The sequence below is a fragment of the Notothenia rossii genome, assembly GCF_949606895.1.
Source record: "Notothenia rossii genome assembly, chromosome: 10".
Taxonomy (NCBI): Eukaryota; Metazoa; Chordata; class Actinopteri; order Perciformes; family Nototheniidae; genus Notothenia; species Notothenia rossii.
Genome location: NC_136908.1, coordinates 39,739,664 through 39,756,901, shown reverse-complemented (window position 1 = coordinate 39,756,901; position 17,238 = coordinate 39,739,664). Strand labels below are relative to the sequence as shown.

Below are 17,238 nucleotides of genomic sequence, written 5' to 3'. Positions count from 1 at the left end.
GTTTAAAAAGTGATTGGACCTTTAAAGGGTCAATCACCACCCTTTCGACAGTTCAAGTTTGCAATGATTAAAGTCCCCTAGAATAAAAACCGGAGCGTCAGGAGTAGTGTTAATTTCGTCAGCTATTTTTTAATTTAGTTTTAGTCTTAGTCCTGTGTTAAATGTCCTTTTTAGTTTTAGTCATATTTAGTCACCTTCATCCTGTTTTTATTTAGTCAAGTTTTAGTCGACTAAAACAGTAAACATTTTAGTCAAGATTTAGTCGACTAAAAGTCTGAGCATTTTAGTCTTATTTTAGTCAAAGAAAACTAATTATTTTATTCTACTTTTTGTCAATGAAAACTGTTAAGTCTTTCTTAGTCATCAGATTATATAGAACATTTCAGTCAAACTAGTCTAGCCAAAACCAATAATTTGTCATTTTAGTCACACTTATTTCACAATAAGATTACATCTTGTCCTTATTTGATGAAAAACACAGGTTGAATGATTAAGAATGCAGCTTTGCAGAGAGTATCTGGTCAGGTTTGTGGTGTTTTTACCAGCTGTTTTATGGCCACATTGCTTCCCTTCTGATAAAACAATGCATTCGCTTTTTTTCTCCGCCTCATTGTAGTAAAAATGGGCCCAAATATCACATCGTTTCTTTCTCCCAAGCAGTGGTGGCTTTAGAGTTTTTCGTTGTCAGTCATTTTGACGGACAGGATCGTAACATTTCCGTCATAATCCATTATTATCCGTCAAGTGCACAATTTATCAATCACTCGCGCTGACGGGGGGGGTATTCGGTTATTTTCTGTTGAATAAGGTTAGTTAGACCATGAGTTAGACCCGAGTCTTCCTGACAGTTCTTATTGTGCTGCTGCCCGGTGTAATTCAAATGTACCGCCGCGCGCAGCACAGACACACAGCTGCTGCCCAGCCGCAGCACTGGAAATTGAACTGCTGGGAGAAAAACTGACTATCAGAAATGTAACGTTATCTTTAATTATATTTCGTCTCCTCATTTTTCGTCAACAAAAGTAAAGACAGATTTTGGCATAGTTTTTATTTAGTAAACTACATTTTCGTCTTGTCACTTTTCGTCAACGATATTGCATGATGATTTTGTTACAGTTATTCTTTACTGCCGTCGGTGCCGTCTCGTCATTGTCTCGTTTTCGTCATGGAAAAAAAGGTCGTTGACGAACATGCAGCAGACAAGGCAAAGAAAGCAGGAGGTACAGCAAGCAAATGATATGTACAAAGGCCAATACTCAAGAAGAGTTAACCACCACAGAAATATGGGTAACACTTTACGGTAAGGGTACATGAATCATCATGAATTCATGCATGAAAAAGCATGAATTAATTCATGTAGTAGGCCTACTCATCTAGTACTTCATGAACTATCAGTAATGTACAGGTATTAATGGTATCTCATGCATGACTTAATGCAGGAGCAATACCTTAATTAATGCATCAACTAAGGTATCTCAATCATCATGACTTCTGAGTTATTAATGATGTTCATGTCTTCTTCATATATATCTGCCGTTAAAGTGTCAGGCCAAAAAACGGACCAGTCACAGCAATTCCAAGTGTTGTAATCATGAGCAACTAAGCATGACTTTGTCATTACTTCATCATGTTTGTGCCCCTTCAAATAAATTGGTGACCTGTTCCATCGTTTACACTGATAAATAACATACGATTAATGGTGGTATGATTAGACCCTCCAGAAAAACGCGATTCCGCGATCGCAGAATTTACGCATAATCAGCAAAATGGCGCAGATTTTTAAAAGGCTGCATATTTATCAAAAGGCCGCATAATCCCCGCATTTTTCCACACAAAGATGAGAAAAAGAAAAGTTAACTCGTCTTGACGTGACGTCATCAGCTCGCGCATCACAGAATGTAAACAACACTAGAGTGAACGTGTGGAGCTCACACGATAGAGAAAACACCAAGATGAAAAAATGTAATCCATCTCATTTACCGACGAACATTTCTACTAAAGACCGGGCAAAAAGTGGGGGGAAACTATTCTGCACCCCGTGCAACTGTGTGTTGGAGCATAAGAGAAAATCGACGTGACGACCCACTTTGATTCATTCAAACATTCGAAAATGCTTTCTGCTGCTGCGGACAAGAAAGCCAAACAACTCACATTCACCGAAGCATCAACCTCCAAAACCCTTTCGAGGGCTATAAGAAACGAGGTGAGTAGCCTACAAGATTGAAGCTGGTCAAATAACGAACGAGTAAATGAAAACAGAATGAGGCGGAGAAGTGTGTGTGTGTGTGTGTGGGGTGGGGGGGGGGTGTGTGTATGTGTGAGATTAAAATACCCCAATTACTTTTACAATAAATAAGCATTGAATTTGTTTAATTGAATAGTAAAGGGGTTTAACGTTAGTGGCAGGTTGTGTGTGAGAGAGAATAAATAAGACAGCCCAATATTTAAAAAAATTGTTATTATTTTTTCACGCATATTTAGCATATTTCACAACTTTCCGCATATTTCGCAACTTCCCGCAATTTCACCGCATAAAATCACATAAAAACCCCGCATGTTTAATCGCATAATCAAGGATTTTAGCCCGCATAATCAAGGAATTTAGCCCGCATAATCAAGGATTTTTGCCCGCATAATCAAGGATTTTTGCCCGCATTTTTCTGGAGGGTCTATATGATATAGAATGTATTAAGCAATTCATGGGGTGGGTTGGAGAAATGGGAGTAAGGTCACTGAATTTACACAAAATGTATTGCAGATTTTACAATTTTGTTTATTCAACAAAAAATACTTTTATTTTGTAAAACAGAATATTAATTGAGTGCCACAGGGAGAGATGAGTGACACCAGAATCACTGGAGTGGGCTGTTATGCACTGGCAGGCCTGCCAAGCAGAATTAGCACCATGTTACACAGAACAACAACAGTTTAACCCATCTAGGAATATGGATTTTCATGACACAGAGCTCCGGTTCAAACAAGGAGTTGGGTACTTAAGTGTGAATTCTGTGAATGTCAAGTAAAGATCCATAGTCCTTGTTTTGGAGGATTGCTGAAGCTGTAGGCTCCTGCTCGCAAAACATCCATCTTCTTCATATCTGAAGTCAGTGAGCTCTTGGTGGTTCAATCAGGGAAACATGACCCGAATGTCCTTCAGTAAACGGTCGAGAGGTCCTTCCTTATGCCTGTTTCCAAGCCAGTAAGTCCACTCTATAACTGCAAGATGTTCTTTCAAAAGTTTCTCAGTTCGGTTTCCCCTAAGCCACCAAATTATTGATTTGTATGTTAACCATGCCCTCTCTATATGCTGAGTGTGAGCTCCAGTAACAGGATCAACAAACCACTTTGAATGGTTCACAGTGAAGTGTGAATAGCCCAAATTGGTGAGAGCACCCCTATACGCCCCCCACTCATCACTATTCATTACTGTCCCAGGGCGCACATGCTCCACCACCAACGGAAGAAGATGGTTGAGGGACCTCCTCTTCACCAGCTTCAATATAGGTCTTCAAACTTTTCCTTTCACTCCAAGCATTCCAAAAACCCACTTTCTGCGCCTCCAAGTGTTGGCTATTCTCCCACGACCATACTGTAAATACAAAAAGTCTCATTAAAACTTCACCATTAAAATGTCTGTTTTAGTTATACAGCTTGTTGTCATGAGTATACTATTTTTATTTATCACTAATTTGGCGACGGAAAAGTATCACTTGCATGTAAATTCCTAACACAAAGAGTAGCTAATCACTTGCCTTTGAAATTTAGATTTTTTTTATACCAGGCAAGGATGAAAATCTTATTTTTTTCCGTCATTGCCTCTCCATTTTCTCTTTAATAGTAATATAGTTTAGTTTACTAACAATTGATTCATATTCCTTAGCTTCTTACCTTTAAAGTGAGACCAGATATATGCATATCATCCTTATCGTTGAGGAGCTATTCCTGATTCATTTTGGGTTCTTTTGGGCGTTTTTTCCAAGGGATAGGGTAAAAAGTAGGACTTTAAGCCTCACAAGCACTACTACAAACACCTGCTAGCTTGAACCAAAATATAGAATTATAAGTTTCAGTTTGGGCTTGGGTGAAATGCTACTGTTCCAAGATGACAGATTTTCATGGCATACTATACTATGCCTTTCTCATAAAATTTATGGAATAATATACTATGACTCTTTAATGACATACCAGATACTTTAGCCTTAATTTTTAGCCGAACTGTCTACCTTTCGTTTATGGCGAAAGTTGCTCTCGTCAATGACAACAATCTCCCTTTCATCTCCTCGGCGTTGTCCAGTCCTTTTTTTGTGTCGCCTCATTGCATGTCTGCAGACTTTTCTTGCACAGGATGCCATCTCTGAGAGAGTTGTTGAGCTTTTCGCTATGCCATCTGTCTTCATATCAACCTGCCTCATTCGCAAGCCTTGTGAAAACCTGACAAGGAAGACAAAATTGACCTTTTTATTAAATGTTTCGTGTAATCACAACATAGGAATTATACAGACTAAAAAAAATGCAGTGGTCGGTTACCACCTTCACTCATTAAATAAACAGAAAGCACTATAGGGGTTCTTGTGCACCCTCCACTCACCGCTATCACATCTTAGAGCCATAAAGCCTCCTAAATGCAGTCATGATACAGACTTTTTAATATTGGATTGCAGTACAATCCCAGTAAAATCTATGATGGTATGGCTGATCTGTATGATCTGGACTACCTGTAGAAGAATTTCATCCATGAAATTAAACTGCATCTTGAATTCTCAAAGATAGATCCAGTTCTGATTGTTTTGGTTGTTTTTCTTCCCCTGTGGCTTAAAATTTGTAAAAAAAAAATGTTTTGGCCATCAATCTATAACCATTGTGTGACTAAGCAAAAAAATATTTAATCGATTTCAAATACTTTATGAAATCTGAACTGACTGCATGTCAAAAATGTGCCTGAACTCATGAGTTAATTATACGCATGGACTTGTGTGGGGATGTGTGGGTGCCATTAGTAAGAACGTTGCCTACTGGACTTTCAAAACCATGTAACCATGGAAAATGTTCAATAACCTTTTGTAATGATCGGGCTTTATGCATAGCTACGATGCATATGTTACCACTAGGCAGCAGTATAACATCCATTGACATAGAAGGGAAAGCACTGTTAGTATATATATATAGAGAGGCGAAGTCCCTCCCCTTCCGGGGGAGCTCCATGGGACCCTATTTCGGAAAAGTTATGCATTAAAGTCAATGGAGAGAGAAAGATTATGTTTCGATCCCGTTTGAATTGTGCCACGAATTACACATATGATGCTTGTCAATTTAAAAGATGATTTTACAAGTCAAAAAAAAAATGTCACCGGTGTGATCATTCTATAATACACAATTTAAAACATAGTGCGAGGTGGTTGCTATGCAACAACAATAACAGCTAGCGAACATATTAGACAGACAGCATTCTCGTCGTTTAGGTGTTTTTTTTTTTCTGGAGATAGGCACTTCTCAATCCACTCCTCCATAGTTAGGCCATCCCGGAGGTCGAAGTTAACCTTAAATGTTTTCATCTTAAGCTTTGTTAGTTAGTTATTTTCGTAACGGACGTAACTGTTGTAGCTTTTCTCAGACGCGGAGGGATACTGACTTGTGAAAAGTAACTACAATTATACCTGGGATATACGCTCATTATCACGGCTAAGAAACATCAGATTGCTTGATTGAACTTCTCCCTTTTATAAATATGTGCTAAATGTGCTTGCCCCCCCCCCCAAAAAAAAGTTGTAAATTAAACAAGTGAACCAAATAGTAACCGCCCTTACGGGACGCTTTAATAAGTAAAGCCAACGCACCCGCAAGGACACCTGGCCTCCTATTATCCAAGCACGCACAGAAGAAATCTGAGAGCAGACATTTCACGAGCGCACAGAAGCAGCCTGAGTGCGAGGAGAAGGTTTTCAACTGGAACACAGGAGATCTGTCCAAGCAGCAATATATCTGAGTGCTAGCGTACAGTTTGAGCAGAAGCAGAGCAAACCTAAGTGCAAGCAGGCATTATTTGAGTGTGAGGACAAGGTTTGAGGGAAATAAATCAATAAAGTATGCTCTCAAATTTAAATATCACGCTTGTAGTGCCGATTAAAGGGAGTCGGAGGTGGTGTGTTTAGAATGGAGTTCCATTCTTTATTATCCATTAAACAACAACAGAGAATATACACGTCTGCTCTATCTGACAAGCTAGCAGGAATGAAGAGCTAGAGCTAAGTGTCCCCACTAAAGGGTCCGTGTGGCAACACAATACAAAGGTATTTTGAATAAAGATAGGGAATACCTCTGTGACTTCATAGGGACGTCCATCAGCTCCTGTCTTCACTGTGGTTGTTTCTCAATCGCGAGTGAAGCTGCTACCGAGCCACTATTTCAAGCATACTACGTCATCGAGTGCCGCCAAAGTACTGTTCCAATCTCCAGCATACTTGGAAATCTACCGAGCCCAGCGTACTCCGTTTGGAGAAATATCGAGGCTGCACATGAGTAGACTCCGCGGTCTTTAAATCCCCAGAATGCTTTGCGCACGGACACATTTCCCCAAATCTGTGGCGGAAGATGTAAGGCGGGGCCTCTCATATGACGCACACCTGCACACTTGCTAGCCTGTTCCACTCTTTTTTTCTGAATGCCAGGAAGTATTCTTGACTCGCTTCTGAAGCAAGATGCTCGGCAGAAATGTGCTACCAAGCAAGCGTACTCGCGATTGAGAAACACCCAGTAACTCGCAGAGACTAGCTTCTTTAATTTAACCCTTCACATTCAAACAGAAACTGAATAGGCAGATTTAGAAGAATTTATTGTTTTGGAAATGTTATTTTGACTAAAATTAAATGAAGTTATTTTTGGTAAAACTAATGAAAAATATAACAACAAACATATTTAACAAAAAAAATATATATTTTTTAATGTTTTTAAATATTATTTTGTAAAATATCTTACCCCTGACGGCTCGCCACTGGTTAATACATACCATCTATAGACATCTGTTGAGTTGTGTTTCTTCTTCAGCTTCATTGCGTTTTGACATAATCTGTATCTTTTTTTTTTGTTCAGAAGGTTTTTTTTCTGTAGCCATTTAATTAACTTGGCTGTCCTCCTTTTAGTTGGCTTTCCTTCAGTTAAAGACACTATTTTACTTGCCAGGCTCATGTCTTAACGTCAGGTTTGCTGGTCTATTGTTGAAGCTCTGCAAGTATCAGTAACGTAAAGCCCGCGATGTCAGGGTCATGCAGCCAGGATGACCTTTTGGGAGCGCTTTTTTTTGTTTTCTCCTCCTACGCAGTGACTTGAAGGCATCATGCTTCCTAACAAAACCATCATTAAGGTTCTTAATGATATGAAACTATTTGGAGCCCCCTGTTCTCTGACAGTGGTATCATCCTGGGATAACACATTGGAGATCCAGGTTCCACCAGAACTCCACTTTGACATGTACCACGGAACAAAAAAAACTTCCACCGTTCTGCCGATTGCACCAGACACCGAGGAGGACAGTGGGAAGGAGGAGGAGGCACATACGCAACCCGCGAACACACGTGGAGGCAAGACCGGAGAAAGCAGCATGGAATCGTTAGCTCTGCGAAGAGGCAAGAGGAAGTGTTTAGAGGCCCAGTATGACACAGATGAAATTGTTGGTATGTAGAACATTTTAATATTGACAATTTAGCGACTTACATGTACATTCCTACCTCAAAAAAAAACTTTAGCAAGTACAAGCTAGCTATCTTAACAGCGTGGCTAGCTTTCAGTAAATGAATGCTAATGGTTAACGTGGTTCTGTTAAAGGCTAATGTTAGCTATAAAAGGTTATTGTCATGTCTTTGTAATGCCTGGCAGCCATCAATTACGTAAGGGATAATGTGCAGCGAGGTGGTCATTATGGGGAAAAAACACCCGACGCGAAGCCTGCTTATTACATGTGGCCATGTAATAAGCAGGCTGTCCCGCTTATTAAATGTGGCAACATTCTCAACAAAGTAACGACACGACTCCCAATAATTATTGAAATGCTTTTATGGATTTAGAAAATGTTTTTATTGATTTTAAAAATAGTAGGCTATTATTGATGAATGCATCCGCTAAAAGAAAATAGTACGTTGTTAATGTTTGAACTAGGTAGCAATGGCAGGAACTGCTTCGATAGCGTTTTTGCGGAGCTTTTTGATTACAGATTTGAAAACATCGTTGCTTGCTTTAAAAGTAGCACAATTCATTACGTCAAACCTTGGAAAGTATCTAGATATCCCTGCCCTAATGCCAAAGTAACTGGCAACTGAATATGTTTTGATGTCTATGTCTGGATCGTTGCGTAAAAAGGATGGTTTCTGCCCTGTTACTTCTCCGCTGCTTTCTTGTCCCAGTTTGAAAAGTGGGACAAACTGTATACAGTTCAATTGAACCGACTTTTTTCTGCAGATGTGAGCGTCCTTAAAGGCCCAGATACACCGGCCAGTCACCTGAGAAGTCGCCGACGCCGACACCGACTGTTGCGTCGCCGGACTCTCCTGCGTATTTGCCGACTTCGCGCACTGGAACACACCGCAAATCTGAGCCGAGCACGTATGAACTGCGTATGCGTGAGTGGCAATAACTCTCCTTACCAGCAGGCGGCGGTAGTGTGTATTCATCATTCAAAAGAGGCAACAACCGGAACAACCGGAAGACAGAGAAGAAGAACAGACTCCATGATATAATAAACAAAAAATAGCGTTTTTCTTTCCATTTTCACTCTCGTCCATTGAAAACATGAACGAACAGGAGCTCTATAAACCGATGAGGTGAAATAGCGGTCCGTGTGCGTTCCATCTTCCATTTTAAATCATTTGTTTACCTCCCTCACTTCCGTTAACGCTTCTCATGCACTGATTCGCTAGCTGAACAGCCAATCAGTGTTATCCCTTTGTCCGACTTCCGGTGGTGTTCCCGACGCCGATTCAAGAAAAGGCGTCAGGTCGGCAGAAAAGACCCGACGGTGCGGCGCACACCACTCCGAATAGGGCGTGCCAACGCTCATGTTCGGCCCGACTCCCATTTACTGCCGATTTCGGGCCGGTGTATCTGGGCCTTAACACAATAGTATGAAGCTGCAGCGTCGGAAGCTGCACCCGCACTCCCAGGACCCTAGACCCTAGTTGTTTTTGCAACATCGCCACCTAGCGGATTGGATGACCGCAAAAGTAGTCATTGTAATGCAAAAGTAACAAACTTTTAATTTAGTTACACACGTTTTTATTATTATTATATTTATTTTATATAAGGAGAAGGCGTGGGGTTAAATGTGTAATATAATATAATAGTATAATATTTAGTTTATCAATTTGATACCGCTTATGTTTCTACAGTATCATAATTGTTATTGTATTACACGTTTGCAATGAATTCAATTAAATGTGTCTTTAAAGAGGTGCTAGATTACTGAAAAACAACTGTAAGTGTGTTTATGCACCAGGCTGCAAAAGATAAACATGCCATTTCAATCTGCTGTTGTCGATTAGCTGAGGGCCTCTGTCGGGGTCACAGCGATGGCTTCTGTCGGGGGCACGCCGATGGCTTCTGTTGGGGGTACTGCATCTGCTGAAACTAAAGTAGAAAAACCCAATACCAGTCATACATATGTGTTACAACCCAGCTCCTGGGCTGTAACATAAAGCAGGGAGGCGAAACGAGGGATAAGAACATAACAGTTGTTTATTTTTAACTAACAAAATAGTGCAAGCCACCAGCAACAGGTCCCCAAGCCTGGCACGGAGCGAGTGTCCAGAGGAGTGAACACCGATAATTTCACAGACAAACATAAATTAGGCCTAATTGTTAGATTCTGACACGAAAGATTCTAACCTACAGAATAGGCCGACATAATAACTGACTAAAACACCTCATGCAATATTACAAAACATGGCAACATGTAAACAAAAAGGCTAACAGTTGGTTTTGCATCATAGGCTAACAGAAGACATTTAGCACGTGTTGCTTGTATTGCTGTCCAGTTGACACCTAGTTGGGCTTGCCAAAATCACGCTACAGTTTCATTAAACAAATAATCAAAATGCTAACGAAGCTAATGCTTTTGCTAATGATGCTTTTGCCGAAAGCTTTAGGTAACGAATAATTGTTTTGTGTGCCTTTTAATACTGTTAGAAACTATCATAAGCTTACCTATGTTTTTTTGTATTGCCTTAAGACTATCATAGTTAATGTAAGCTAATCACACTTCATTTCAAGACACCAGAATTGTTATTAATATTAAACAAATATAAACTTTAAAAACAGTTCACATTACTCACACTCTCTGCGTTGCCGTTCATATTCATGTCTCCTGCTCGCTAGGTGGCGATGTTACAAAACAACTAGGGTCTAGGGTGCTGTGAGTGCGGGTCTGGGAGTGCAGCCTCCGACGCTGCAGCTTCATGCTACTCCCTTAAAGAGCCTGTGACACAAACCCAACAACTGTTGTGCAATGAAATAGTGGTCTACTAGTAATCTCGAACCGTCAGTTTAAAAAAGAAAAAGCGATACCATTCCGATAAATATCAATAATTTCGACAATCGCGGGAAAATTCCTTCGACTCATTTTGAGGTTTTGGGGGAAGCCGGAAGTGACGTCAATGTGGGAACGCTTCACTGTGCGGCGAGAGAGCCAAACACGGACAAAGTGTGTTGTCATGCGTAGAAATTGTGAATTACTGAGTTTAGGCACGTTAATAACGTTTTAATGAAGTTGACTACAGTGTATTCATATTTGTCAGAGCTTTCATGTCAATTCGGCGAACATAAACATAAATGATCGTGGTGAAGATGATGATTAAATTAGGATTAAAAATCGGTAGTGAGAGCTGCTGAATTTCCTCCCGTCGGATTGGATATAAAAACAAATCGATTATTTTTGTAAACTCAAGCGAACATATGATACATTAAATGATCGTGAGGATGATGATTTAAAAATCTTTTGTTTGAGCCGGTCTGCATTTCCTGATGAGAAAACAAACCTTAGCTTTTTGTAGTTGCAGTCAGTGGTGTAGTGGGCGTTGGACGCGGGGGTACGCCGTTCCCCCACTTATTTGAAGCATGATTTCTTTTTTTAATAGTCTAATACATCTAAAATCATTGCGGGTACAAGCGGACGAGATGGGTTTTCTCCGCAGGGTGGCTGGTGTCTCCCTTAGGGATAAGGTGAGAAGTTCGGTCATCCGGGAGGGACTCGGAGTTGAACCGCTCCTCCTTCGCGTCGAAAGGAGCCAGTTGAGGTGGTTCGGCCACCTAGTTAGGATGCCACCTGGGCGCCTCGTGTTCCAGGCACGTCCAGCTGGGAAGAGACCAAGGGGTAGACCTAGAACCAGATGGAGGGATTATATCTCTTCGCTGGTCTGGGAGCGCCTTGGGATCCCCCAGTCAGAGCTGGTTGATGTGGCCAGGGAAAAGAACGTTTGGGGCTCTCTGCTGGAACTGTTACCTCCGCGACCCGACCACGGATAAGCGGGAGAAGATGGATGGATGTGTGAGGGGCAGAACTGTGTGTGTAGGGTGACCAGGTGTCCCGCACTGTGCGGGACTGCACACACAGCATTTTTATTATTTGTCCCGCATCTCACACATTGAGATTATATCCCGCATTTGAGTGATAGTCGCGCAGAAAGGCCGGATCGGTTCGCTGACAGCCGGCACCGCCCTTTATTATTATATTGTCTAAACGGCATCATGTAAGTTGCGCTGACAGGCGACACAGAGGTCCCCAAGCCCCCCCCCCCGTTGACAGTTCACGAGCGCGTCCATAGTGTCTCCCGTCCACCCACCACCCCGTCCACCCAGTAAAAACATCCCCACTACACCACTGGTTGTAGTAGTACACCAACATGGATTAAACGTGTGGTTTTTTTTACCACAATGTTGGGGAAATTAATGGATAAAATGCACGGATTATTATTATTATTATTATTATTATTATTATTATTATTATTATTCCCACTCCGATCGGGACACTAGGTCCACCGTTTCCCCGCAGCGAGGCTCCCCCCGTTGACGAGTTTACGTGGGCTGGGCTGGGTGCAGTGGCGGACTGGCCATCGGGACGAATCCCGATGGACCGGTACCGAAGTGGGCCGGTCGGATAAGTCACTAGCACATCCCCCACTCCCCCCGTTGACAATTTACTAGTGGTACCGAAGTGGGCCGGTCGAGAGTCCCGGGCTGATTTTTAGTCCCAGTCCACCACTGGCTACATGACCGTACGATCGCCCATATTGACGCACCTAATTCCTAAACTTCTAACAGATACAAAATAAACCGATCCTTCAGGCTCATATGAGCTTTCATACACGTTCAAAATTAAACTGTCATCGCTGTCTGAGCTTGCTGCTGTGTGCGCCATCGTGCGTTTACATGCAGATGCTGGGATCCTGAACGGTGCAGCTGGAGCGCTGTGCCCGCATTGACGTCACCCATAATTTGGCGGGACTTGAAGAATCCCCGAGAAGATCCAGGAAATGGTCAACATTGAAGGGCAGATTAATGGTTATCAAAGTACAAATATCCAAAATCAGTTCAGTAACGGTTTTCAAGGGGACAATATTTACTCAAATTGATGGGTTTGGATGATGGGGTAAAATCGTGTCACAGGCTCTTTAACAACGGTCAATAAATCCTTGACAGCGGTCTGTCTGTTCTGGATTAACAACGTGTCATGTTGAATTGACCAATCAGAATCGAGTATTCAACTAAGCCATGTAATAAATAGCATTATTACATGGTTGAGTTGAATACTCGATTTGAAATGTAATTATATCTTAAATGTTATAACTTTCACATACATTTGGTTAATTTCATCCTTCAGTGACTCTGAACATGGGAATCCTGACTATCCTACTCCCACTCTTTACAAATAATAAACAATGATATGTGATATTGATAGTGACTTATTATTGTGCTTTGTCTTGTCTAATCTTCCACCCAGGCCTGTCTGTGCAACAGCCTCAACAAAAGAACAGGAAGTCGCAGAAAAATCATGCTAAGGCCAAGACGCCTGTAAAAGGTATCCTACATTGCTCCTACAGTGTTGTTTTCAAATTTGACATAACATTAATACTTTACCTTTGAATTTTAGACGTTCAAAGTATTAATGCTGCTTTAAGTCAATATGTGTTGCACCTGCTAAAGCAGTCTTTGGAGCTGACATGTTTTGTTGATCAGTTTTTTCCAATAGAATAAGTGTAAGTGGCACACGTCACTAGCTTAAAGGGCCTAGCAAGCTGCAGGCTTGACAGAATAACTTCAAACAGTTGTCAAAGAAAAAGTTGTAATTGTGTATATTGTTTGTAATTAATCAACATTGATTTAATATAATCTTACTAGTAGTTTAAGTATTAATTTGTATTGTCTTTTTTGGGCAACCAGCTTTTAGTGTTTGGTTTGTTACAAGCACTGGATTTTAAGAGATTGTTCGAAATTACTATTTACTACTATTTATTTTTTAGTATCATCCTTTTAATCAGATGGACATTGCTATTGTGAAATTATTTCAGGTTTCCAAATTAAATCAACTCATATTTTATATATTAAAAAGAAACAAAAGCTGTGACTTTTACGATTGGGTTATGCTTAGGATGAATTAATGATAGTAACCATGCAACAATGCAGTGTATGGTGCTCAAAATAAATGTCATATAATCTAACAATACATTGTCTCTAATATTACTACACAGACCCCTCTGTGCATCAGCCTCCACACAACCGGGCAAATACATCACCATGGGCTGAAAAGGGTATTTCTGGTTTATTATGTCGTGAGTGCTGTATGTGTTGCAAGATTCATTTTACTCCAGCCCTTACTGTAATTTTTTTAATGTAATGTTGACTTTTCTCAGCATTGTGTGTTGTGTTTTATGATAAATACTACTTAATAGTTGTTATAAATCACAATGAATCCCCAAACATAAAATGTTATCTGATAATAACAAAAAAAGCTGGTTGTATGTTATTGTAGTAATGGTTCTTATATCTCCCTATCCAAAATGTACCATTGACCTGGCTGCTACTTGGACATAAACATGCATGACTGGCAAAAAAAGAACACTGACATCATCCGTAGCAAATATATAATCTCTCTAAAGTTGTCATTTTTATCTGTCATTCAAAATGTACAGTGCTTCCACCTCTGTCGGAGCATCCGGGAACCTCTGCAGAAAAGGCACAAGAATACGGTAGGCATGTGTTTCACAGCCAGCTACATTAATTCAAACAGTGCTCAGGTGTGGTTTTATACTGCTTTGATTATTTGCCATTTTGCTATTGGTTAAGGAGAGGGAGATTGTCAAAAGTTTAAAATGTACCAGTATTTAATTATGAGGCCTTCATTTGTTTCAGAAGACCCCAGTCTACAGACAGCTCTGCAGGAGGCTCAGCAAATGATATACGGCCAAAATCAGGAGATTGCCACCTTGAGAGAATGGGTTAATATTCTAACGGAGGACCGTAATTTTCTCAGGGAGAGACTTAAAGAAGGTAAAGATGATTTGAGGAGATTACAAGTTTAGAAATGTACATATAAGTTGATTGTGATGAAACAATTGCTGTTATTAGGAAATAATTACTTTATTTGTTTTGTGTAGCTCTTGCAGTCAGAAAGGAAAGGGGAGATCAACCACCTGGACAGCGGAAAGAGGACTTTTCGTCATCTAGCGATTCATCCGAGTCTGAATCAAGTTCTGAATAATCTGAGGACAAGAAGCCCAAGAAGAAGTCCAAGTCCAAGTCTAAGCGCAAGCTCAAGCGCAAATCGGACAAGAAAAAACGGAAACATTTGCGAGGTATGTACTGACTTTTTCAAAAACTCAAGTGATACAGTTGTCACTCCAAAATGAGGTTGGCTTAGCACTTAATCAATATTGATATAAAATAGAAAGACCCACCGAGATTGCAGAAACATGTTATACCTATCCCCGACAAAGTCCTCAATAGTAGCCTGTCATTTCAAAGTATTACAAAAGTCACACAACTGCTACTGTCCACCATAAGCAGGTGAAAGCCATTACCACAGAAGCTGAAAGATGCCTTGCTTGTCAAGGTGTTGTGTCAATTTTGTTACAAATACATTACCTGCAAAAAGAGAATTGATTTATTTTCACTATAATTCCAACTATAAGTAACATCCTATCAGATGGGGGACCCTGGGACAACATCTTGAACCAAATGGGCATCCGTTGATTAATTTGTGTCAGTTTATGGGTGTTTGATGTGAAAAAGTTTGTTTGTCGGAAGTCTGCCATGGTAGCTGGATCTAAACCTCTCAGTCTCTCTTTCAAAGATTACAGTCGTCATGGACATACTGTATGTGTCCTTTTGCCTCTCACACATATGATCCTAGCCTGTGTATTTCCTTGATTCCCACTAGCATCTATATGCACATATAGTGCAGTCAGCTAACTGATGGATCCTTTACCGCTCGACAGACACCCCACTCTGCTGGTGTTTTATGAAAAGCTTGAAGACACAGTCCTCACTAACTTTTTTAATTACACATTGTTACAAAGTGGCATTTTTCATTCTAACAAAAATCTTTGGTAAGCATACTGTACAAGCTCTGGCTTCCCATACACTTTTACCAGATAACAGTCAAGAGTATCATTTTGTAGTAACTCATTAAATTAAAGTGAATAAACCTGACAAAATGTAAAAATGAGAACCCTGCTAACTGCAATGATCCCTTACTTCATTTTATTGAGGTCATTTGAGTGCAGGGAGGTAGTTATAGTGTGGTCCTATAGGGTTTTCTTGAGTTGGACTTGTGTTGCGTTGAAACATTGCTAATGCAACTTAAGAGAGTCCAGTGTGCAGTTACCTTTCTATTGTATTCTTAATATTTCTGCACAATTTGTACTGTACTTGCTGTGCATAAGTGGGTGCTAAAGTTGACTGAACTGTGTAAGAGTTTGATGATGTAGCAAATATGAAATTGTGAATCAATGTGCAGCACTGCCACTTTGATCAAGCTCATTTTGTGCTTTCTATTGTCTTACAGTGAAAACGCCAGACCACTCCATTCGCCGGTACAATATGGTACTGGAGATGGTAAAAAAGGAAGGCATCAGCAAAGCTGTTGCATACACCAGGCTTGGTGTGGATCGCAATACAATTGTGTATCAGGCGCCGATTGCTGAAATTGCCTTCGTAAACCCAGAGCTGTACAAAACCTTGAGGTCCAGCTTCAAGAGGAAGGACAGCATCAAAAGATTTGCTGAAACCTGTAGGGGCTTTTGCGAGCAGGAGCCTACAGCTTCAGCAATCCTCCAAAACAAGGACAATGGATTTTTACTTGACATTCACAGAATTCATGCTTAAGTACCCAACTCCTTGTTTGAACCGGAGCTCTGTGTTATGAGAATCCATATTCCTAGATGGGTTAAACTCTTGTTGTTCTGTGTGACATGGTGCTAATTGTGCTTGGCAGGCCTGCCGGTGCATAACAGCCCACTCCAGAGATTCTTGTGTCACCCATCTCTCCCTGTGGCACTCAATTAATATTCTGTTTTACAAAATAAAAGTATTTTTTGCTGAATAAACAAAATTCTAAAATCTGCAGTACATTTTGTGTAAATTCATTGACCTTACTAGCATTTCTCCAACCCACCCCATGAATTGCTTAATACATTATATTTCATACCACCATTAATCATATGTTATTTATCAGTGTAAACGATGGAACAGGTCACCACTTTATTTGAAGGGGCACAAACATGATGAAGTAATGAAAAAGTCATGCTTAGTTGCTCATGATTACAACACTTGGAATTGCTGTGACTTGTCCGTTTTTTGGCCTGACACTTTAACTGCCGATCTATATGAAGAAGACATGAACATCATTAATAACTCAGAAGTCATGATGATTGAGATACCTTAGTTGATGCATTAATTAAGGTATTGTTCCTGCATTAAGTCATGCATGAGATACCATTAATACCTGTACATTACTGATAGTTCATGAAGTACTACATGAGTAGTACATGAATTAATTCATGCTTTTTCATGCATTAAGTCATGCATGAATTCATGATGATTCATGTACCCTTACCGTAAAGTGTTACCGAAATATGCTGGAGTGTATGAACAGAATCAATGGAGTTAGAAGGAAGCAAAGGAAGTAGATGGCCTGTGGAGAGCCCACAAGGCCGTTTAGTCGCACCTGCAAAGTTATGCCACCTGCTAATAGAACAATCA

The 17,238-nt window shown here is 40.4% G+C and overlaps 1 protein-coding gene and 1 long non-coding RNA gene across 4 annotated transcripts; one reads left to right on the top strand and one right to left on the bottom strand.

Moving 5' to 3' along the window:
* Window positions 1-2,958: 2,958 nt before the first annotated feature.
* Window positions 2,959-6,426, bottom strand: LOC307020980. The gene is made up of 3 exons (XR_013803050.1): window positions 6,314-6,426; window positions 4,224-4,431; window positions 2,959-3,589 (listed from the first exon to the last, which is right to left on the bottom strand). It is a non-coding gene; the product is annotated as an uncharacterized lncRNA (long non-coding RNA).
* Window positions 6,427-7,573: 1,147 nt separating this feature from the next.
* On the top strand, window positions 7,574-16,591 carry LOC307023203 (uncharacterized protein). 3 transcript variants are annotated; one of them, XM_079656312.1, is made up of 7 exons: window positions 7,574-7,667; window positions 12,980-13,057; window positions 13,728-13,787; window positions 14,169-14,225; window positions 14,392-14,526; window positions 14,634-14,831; window positions 16,043-16,591. In XM_079656312.1, exons 1-6 carry the CDS (start codon window positions 7,595-7,597, stop codon window positions 14,735-14,737), a joined length of 507 nt encoding a protein of 168 aa, XP_079512438.1. In that variant the 5' UTR covers window positions 7,574-7,594; the 3' UTR covers window positions 14,738-14,831; window positions 16,043-16,591. The 3 variants fall into 3 exon arrangements, with proteins under 3 accessions (XP_079512438.1, XP_079512437.1, XP_079512439.1); XM_079656311.1 differs by having other exon boundaries at window positions 14,389-14,526; XM_079656313.1 differs by lacking the exon at window positions 13,728-13,787.
* Window positions 16,592-17,238: the final 647 nt, after the last annotated feature.

Excerpts from the sequence above, each read along its gene's own strand:
- LOC307023203 (XM_079656311.1), top strand. The coding sequence starts at position 7,595 with ATGGAATCGTTAGCTCTGCGAAGAGGCAAGAGGAAGTGTTTAGAGGCC. Across the intron at positions 7,668-12,979 it reads TGACACAGATGAAATTGTTG|GCCTGTCTGTGCAACAGCCT; the intron begins GTATGTAGAACA and ends TCTTCCACCCAG. Across the intron at positions 14,527-14,633 it reads CAGGGAGAGACTTAAAGAAG|CTCTTGCAGTCAGAAAGGAA; the intron begins GTAAAGATGATT and ends TGTTTTGTGTAG.